Source organism: Amblyraja radiata, chromosome 35, assembly GCF_010909765.2.
Source record: "Amblyraja radiata isolate CabotCenter1 chromosome 35, sAmbRad1.1.pri, whole genome shotgun sequence".
Lineage (NCBI taxonomy): Eukaryota > Metazoa > Chordata > Chondrichthyes > Rajiformes > Rajidae > Amblyraja > Amblyraja radiata.
Genome location: NC_045990.1, coordinates 6,954,513 through 6,962,180, shown reverse-complemented (window position 1 = coordinate 6,962,180; position 7,668 = coordinate 6,954,513). Strand labels below are relative to the sequence as shown.

Genomic DNA, 7,668 nt, shown 5'->3' with positions numbered 1-7,668 from the left:
CTCTCTCTCTCTCTCTCCCTCTTTCCCAGTCTCCCCCTCTCATCTCGCCCCTTCTCTCCTACTCCCCCTCCCCCCCTCGCAGGAGGGTGGTAGAGTAGGAGGAAGGAGGAAAGTACAATGGGGGGGGGGGGGGGGGGGGGAGAGATTGGGGGGAGGGTAGGGGAGGAACAGCGATGAGGGTGGGAGGGCGTGTTAGGGAGGGGAGAGAGACTGGGTGGGAAAGAAGAGGGGAGAAGGGGGCAGAGAGGGTGGGAGGTGACAGCGAGAGTGAGGGGGGGGAAGCTAGTAAAAAGAGAGGTTCCAGTGAGAGGGAAGACCAGAGATTGTTAGTGCATGGGGATTGTGATCAATGCGGGCTGACTCTGTGGGCTGATTCCGTGCTGTATCTCTAAACTAAAAACTACACACAAAGCTTCACAGAGACATGAATGAAATATATATATATATTTTTTTAAAGATTGTTTGTAGAAAGGTTCTGTGCAGAAGTGGGTGAACTCTTAACCAAACAAGGGCACCGTTACAATAACCTTTTGGGAAGTCCCCTTAGATTGGGAACAGTCCGAAGAAACTGTTAGACAGGTACATGGATAGGACAGACTCCTTCGCTCCATAGATGCTGCTGCACCCGCTGAGTTTCTCCAGCATTTTTGTGTACCACGGATAGGACAGGTTTGGAGGGATATGGACCAAACGCCGGCAGGTGGGACTAGTGTAGCTGGGACATGTTGGCTGGTGTGGGCAAGTTGGGCTGAAGGGCCTGTTTCCACGCTGTATCGCTCTTGCCCTTGTGGCTAACGGGATCAGGGGGTATGGAGAGAAGGCAGGTACAGGATACGGAGTTGGATGATCAGCCATGATCATATCGAATGGCGGTGCAGGCTCGAAGGGCCGAATGGCCTACTCCTGCACCTAGTTTCTATGTTTCTATGTCTATGACACCAATCTGCCTGTGTGCTTGTAGGCAGGTATCAGGGAGACAGAGAGATGGACAGCTGGCACAGAGGCAGTGAACACAAACTCCCCTGAAAAATTAAATCAGTGTGCACTAACAGACACCAGGTGCCGGCTCTTAACTGTAATTCAATTCTACTTTTCAGTTGACCACCATAAGCCACAGAGAGCAATAACCCACACCAGTTAACCATCAGTCATGAGTATGCAAGTCACATCCACGATTACATTCAATTCCAGATAACTACTACTGTATTCATTCAGAGAACACCCAAAACCATCAATTTTATTCCTGCTGGGAACTCATTTTCAGATATCTGCCAATTTGTATAAAGACCATGTGCAAATCATCCAAACTGCTCTTTAGACCCCATGGATTATAATGCTGCACGATACATGAACTGTTTCCAATTCATCACTGGTTATCAAGCCACACTATGTTACACTACACCAATAACCCAGCAGAGGTTCCCAAATAGACTCTTCCACAAGAGACTCTTCCACAAGTCTGGAGAAGAGTCTCGACCCGAAACATCACCCAATCCTTCTCCCCAGAGATGCTGCCTGTCCCGCTGAGTTACTCCAGCTTTTTGTGTCTATCTTTAATACCAGTCATGAATTGCTTTGGGTCTGGATCCTTCTTCAGACTGAAAGTAGGCCTCAAATCCTCAAGTAGGCCTCAAATACTCAAGTAGGCCTCAAATCCTCAAGTAGGCCTCAAATCCTCAAGTAGGCCTCAAATCCTCAAGTAGGCCTCAAAAGCCCCAAGCAGGCCTCAAAAGCCTCAAGTAGGCCTCAAATCCTCAAGTAGGCCTCAAATCCTCAAGTAGGCCTCAAATCCTCAAGTAGGCCTCAAATCCTCAAGTAGGCCTCAAATCCTCAAGTAGGCCTCAAATCCTCAAGTAGGCCTCAAAGCCTCACGTAGGCCTCAAAGCCTCACGTAGGCCTTGTTTCTCCCTCCCAGTAGACACAAAATGCTGGAGTAACTCAGCAGGACAGGCAGCATCAATAACGTTTTGGGTCGAGAGCCTTTGTCCGATCTCTCTCCAGACTTAACAAAATATCTCAGACATGAAATGTTACCTCAGTGTCTCACTCCACAGATGCTGCCTGACCTGCTGAGTGTTTCCAGCAGTTTTGGGGGTTTTTTTTCTTTCAAATTAACCTTTAATTTTAACCTTCATGTTCCGTCCCACTGTGTTTTCCAGCAGTGTGTTTGTACAAGATCCGGAATTTCTTCACTCACCTGCTGCCTTTTCTTGTTAGAGGCAAGTCCTTCTGTAAGTAAGGGAAAGAGCAATTAGGTTGAGAGTTCTCACAGATTTCAGTGCAATCATTTCTGAGTAAGTTTGTAAAATCTGAATTCCACTCGATTGATCAACACAAAGATTTCCAATTAATTGACAATAGGTGCAGGAGTAGGCCATTCGGCCCTTCGAGCCAGCACCACCATTCAATATGATCATGGCTGATCATCCCCAATCAGTACCCCGTTCCTGCCTTCTCCCCGTATCCACTGACTCCGCTATCATTGAGCCCTATCTAGCTCTCTCTTGAAAATATTCAGAGAACCGGCCTCCACCGCCCTCTGAGGCAGAGAATTCCACAGACTCACAACTCTGTGAGAAAAAGTGTTTCCTCGTCTCCGTTCTAAATTGCTTACCCCATATTCTTAAACTGTGGCTCCTGGTTCTGGACTCCCCCAACATCGGGAACATGTTTCCTGCCTCTAGCGTGTCCAAACCCTTAACAATCTTATATGTTTCCGATTAAGTCGTCCCTAGCAGGAAATACTTTATCTGTGAACAAGGAGGGGTTGGGCAGATGCATTTTTATCTCAGTTTTTTGTTTATTGTCATGCATGCCAAGGTAAAGCTTTTGTTGCATGCTATCAGTGGAAAGACAATACATGCATGCTTACTTTCAATGACTGATATGCAAGCACACCCAGATCTCGTTGCACCTCCCCTTCTCCTAATCTGACACCATTCAGATAATAATCTGCCTTCCTGTTCTTGCCACATTCTCATCAATACTCCCAGATTCTACGATAATAGACAATAGGTGCAGGAGGAGGCCATTTGGCCCTTCGAGCCAGCGCCGCCATTCAATATGATCATGGCTGATCAACCCCAATCAGTACCCCGTTCCTGCCTTCTCCCCATATCCCCTAACTCCGCTAATTTTCAGAGCCCTATCTAGCTCTCTCTTGGAAGCATCTGGAGAACCTGCCTCCACCGCCCTCTAAGGCAGAGAATTCCACAGACAACTCCCCGTGTGACAAAGCGTTTCCTCGTCTCCGTTCTAAATGGCTTACCCCTTATTCTTAAACTGTGGCCCCTGGTTCTGGACTCCCCCAACATCGGGAACATGTTTCCTGCCTCATATACCCACCACTCACTAACACACTCGGAGCAATTTGGAATGGCCAGACAACCGTACTAACCCACACGTCTATGGGATGTGGGAGGAAGCTGGAGCACTCTGGTGAAACACACCCAGACACAATCCCCACCCAGACACAATCCCCACCCAGACAGCACCTGAGGTCAGGATTCAATCTGGGTCACTGAAACTGACGCAGCAGCTCCATTAGTTACACCACTGTATCGCCCAGGTTTGAAATAAATTCCCTAAGTAGGTCAAAGCTACCGGTGAAAGGATTATGCCCTTCAATAGATTTCCTTCTCATGGAGAAAAAAACAGATTAGGCATAGAGTCATACAGCCCCTTCAACCATTCTCAACTTGCCCACACCAACCAACATGCCCCATCTACACTAGTCCCACCTGCAAATCCCTTTAAACCTGTCCTATCCATGAAATTAAATTAAATTAAATTAAATTTCTTTATTTATATAGCACAGTTTTAGTCAACTTGCATTGACCCCAAAGTGCTTCACATAATTACATTCACACAGACAGGCAAAGGTGGGTGAAGTGTCTTGCCCAAGGACACAACGACAGTATGCACTCCAAGCGGGATTCGAACCAGCTACCTTCCGGTTGACAGCCGAACACTTAGCCCATTGTGCCATCTGTCGTCCAAAGAAGACGTCCACATGTATATTTAAACATTGTGATAGTCCCTGCCACAACTACCTCCTCTGACAGCTCATTCCATATAAGTAAGTAATGCCCCGTCCCACTTAGGAAACCTGAACAGAAACCTCTGGAGACTTTGTGCCCCACCCAAGGTTTCCGTGCGGTTCCCGGAGGTTTTTGTCAGTCTCCCAACCCGCTTCCACTACCTGCAACCACCTGCAACCTCCGGGAACCGCACGGAAACCTTGGATGGGGCGCAAAGTCTCCAGAGGTTTCCGTTCAGGTTTCCCCAAGTAGGACAGGGGCGTAAGTTTATTGGCCAAGTATTCACATACAAGGAATTTGCCTTGGTGCTCCGCCCACAAGTAACAACATGACATACAGTGACAGTTACGAAGGACTCAGAAAACATTAATAATAATAAAACATTAATGATAAAACACCATTGATCAAGCATGTGAAACAACAAAATACCAGATCAAAGGGAGGCTACAGATTTTTGGCTGTTGAGTAGAGCAACTACTCGTGGATAAAAACTGTTAGTTGGATATCCATCACCCTTTGTGTAAAATATTGCCCCTCAGGTTCCTATTAAATCTTTCTGTTCTCATCTTAAACCTGTGTCCTCTGGTCCTTCATTCCTTTACTCTGGGCAAGAGACTGTGCATTCACTCTATCTATTGCACACATGATTTTATACACCTCTATAAGATCACCCCTCACCTTCCTGCACTCCAAGGAATAAAGTCCTAGCCTGCTCAACCTCTCCCTATTTCTCAAGCCCTCAAGTCCTGGCGACATCCTTGTAAATCTTCTCCGCACCCTTTCCAGTTTAGCAACACCCTTCCCATAACAGGGTGATCAAAACCGAACACAATACCCAAAGTGTGGCCAATGTCTTGTGTAATTGTAACATGATTTGTTTTAAATCAACTTTGTATTGGAGTAAAAGCTGAAAGATCCTTCAAAAACTTGCAGGACCTGTAACACCCACTGGCCTGCTACAGGTGGACATCCTTTCAAGTGTGACCATGCACAGAGCAGCTTCAGTGGTGTGTGCCACTAACCAGCATCCCACTCGCACTATGTGGGGTGATAACAAAGCCTCTCAAGATCAAGATCAGAAGAATGTTGGCTTGCCAGGAACAAAGCCAATAGCCCAGTCCATCACACAGACCAGACTCCCCACCACTAACTCTCTCTGCACTTCACACTGTGCCGGAAAAGCAGCCAACATAATCAAAGACTCGTCCCACCCCGGTCATTCCTTCCTCTCCTGCTCCCGTCCGGCAGAAGGTACAGAAGCTTGAAAGTGCTCACCACCAGACTCAGGAACAGCTTCATCCCCTCTGTGATCAGGCTTCTGAACGGTCCTTCCATAAGCTAGGCCAGGGGTGGGGAACCTGCGGCCTTAAGGCCCCATGTGGCCTACTAGGTCATTAAGTGCGGCCTTTTGAATGAATCCAAACTTTGTAGAACAAATCCTTTTATTTTTATTAATACGTTTTTGTTCGTCTTTTATTATTTTTATTTTAATCTTAAAATTAATGTATTTAAAATACCAAAGAGTAAAAGAAGATTCAACGAAATAATTCTATATCTAATTGAAGTTTCTTGGATGTGGCCTTGTTAGATTACAACTAACTTAATGCGGCCTTTCAACATGAAAAGGTTCCCCACCCCTGAGCTAGGGTATTGTCTGATTCACCTCTACCTCATTGTGGACATTGGGCTTTGTCTGTTAAACTGATGCGCTACAATTCTTAGAACTATATTCTGCACTCTAATAATAATAATAAATTTTATTTATGGGCGCCTTTCAAGAGTCTCAAGGTCACCTTACAAAAATTGAGCATGTAGAGGAAAAACGTAAGGGGAATGAAATAAATAGTAGAGACATGACTAGTACACAAAGTAAAGACAGAATTCAATACAAAACACAGTATGGGGCAATTAATACACAGATGAAAAGGGACGGGGACGTGGGGCTAAGGATAGGCAGAGGTGAAGAGATGGGTCTTGAGGCGGGACTGGAAGATGGTGAGGGACACGGAATTGCGGATCAGTTGGGGGAGGGAGTTCCAGAGCCTGGGAGCTGCCCTGGAGAAGGCTCTGTCCCCAAAACTGCGGAGGTTGGACTTGTGGATGGAGAGGAGACCGGCTGATGTGGATCTGAGGGACCATGAGGGTTTGTAGGGGGAGAGGAGGTCAATGAGATATGGGGGGGCCAGTTGGTGGAGGGCTTTGTAGGTGAGGATCAGGATTTTGTAGGTGATCCGGTGGGAGATGGGAAGCCAGTGAAGTTTTTTGAGGACTGGAGTGATGTGATGCCAGGATTTGGTGTGGGTGATGAGTCGGGCGGCTGCGTTCTGGACCAGTTGGAGTCGGTTGATGTAGGTGGAGCTGATGCCAAGGAGAAGTGAGTTGCAATAGTCCAGTCGGGAGGAGATGAAGGCATGGATGAGTCTTTCAGCAGCGGGCGGTGTGAGAGAGGGTCTGAGTTTGGCGATGTTGCGGAGATGAAAGAAGGAGGTTTTAATGACATGGCGGATGTGAGGCTCAAGGGAGAGGGTGGAATCAAAGATCACGCCAAGGGTACGGGCCTGGGGAGATTGGGAGACAGTGGTGCCGTCGATGGTGAGAGTGGGGTTATTGATTTTGCTGAGTGTGGCTTTGGAGCCTATGAGGAGGAATTCTGTCTTATCGCTGTTTAGTTTGAGGAAATTATGTTGCATCCAGGTTTTTATACTCTGTATCTACCCCTTTGCTCGATCTATTATACGTTAGTTTGGCTGGATTGAATTTACATAAAGTATATCTGATCTCTTTGGACAGCATGTAAAACAAAGCTTTTCACTGTAATTTGTGCACATAACAATAACAAAGCTAAACCTATGCAGCTAATAGAAACATATAGAATTCTTAAAGGATTGGACAGGCTAGATGCAGGAAAAATGTCCCCGATGTTGGGGGAGTCCAGAGCCAGGGCTCGCAGTGTAAGAATAAGAGGTAGGCCATTTTGGACTGAGGTGAGGAAAAACTTTTTCGCTCAGAGAGTTGTGAATCTGTGGAACTCTCTGCCACAGAAGGCAGTAGAGGCCAATTCACTTGCTGTTTTCAAGAAAGTTAGATCTAGCTCTTAGGGCGAAAGGAATGTGGGGAAAAAGCAGGAACGGGGTACTGATTTTGGATGATCACCTATGATCATGGCGGTGCTGGCTCGAAGGGCCGAATGGCCTACTCCTGCACCTATTTTTCTGTTTCTATATTTCTATTTAGAACAGAGATGAGGATATACTTTTTCACACAGAGAGTTGTGAGTCTGTGGAATTCTCTGCCTCAGAGGGCGGTGGAGGCCGGTTCTCTGGATATTTTCAAGAGAGAGCTAGATAGGGCTCTTAAAGATAGCGGGGTCAGGGAATATGGGGAGAAGGCAGGAACGGGGTACTGATTGTGGATGATCAGCCATGATCACATTGAATGGCGGTGCTGGCTCGAAGGACTGAATGGCCTACTCCTGCACCTATTGTCTATTGGGCAACAAAATGGCATTACAAGTTGGCCTGACGAGCTGAATCAACCAATAAGGTCTGAAGAAGGGTTTCGGCCCGAATCGTTGCCTACTTCCTTCGCTCCATAGATGCTGCTGCACCCGCTGAGTTTCTCCAGCATT

General features: G+C 46.8%; 1 protein-coding gene across 1 annotated transcript in view; it reads right to left on the bottom strand.

Annotated features, from left to right (window-relative positions):
- Positions 1-7,668, bottom strand: part of mast1 (microtubule associated serine/threonine kinase 1) — a 107,960-nt gene that overhangs the window by 83,642 nt on the left and 16,650 nt on the right. The window contains exon 3 of the mRNA XM_033050788.1: positions 2,198-2,229. Coding sequence (XP_032906679.1) covers positions 2,198-2,229 — 32 coding nt within the window. The remainder of the gene's footprint in view (positions 1-2,197; positions 2,230-7,668) is intronic.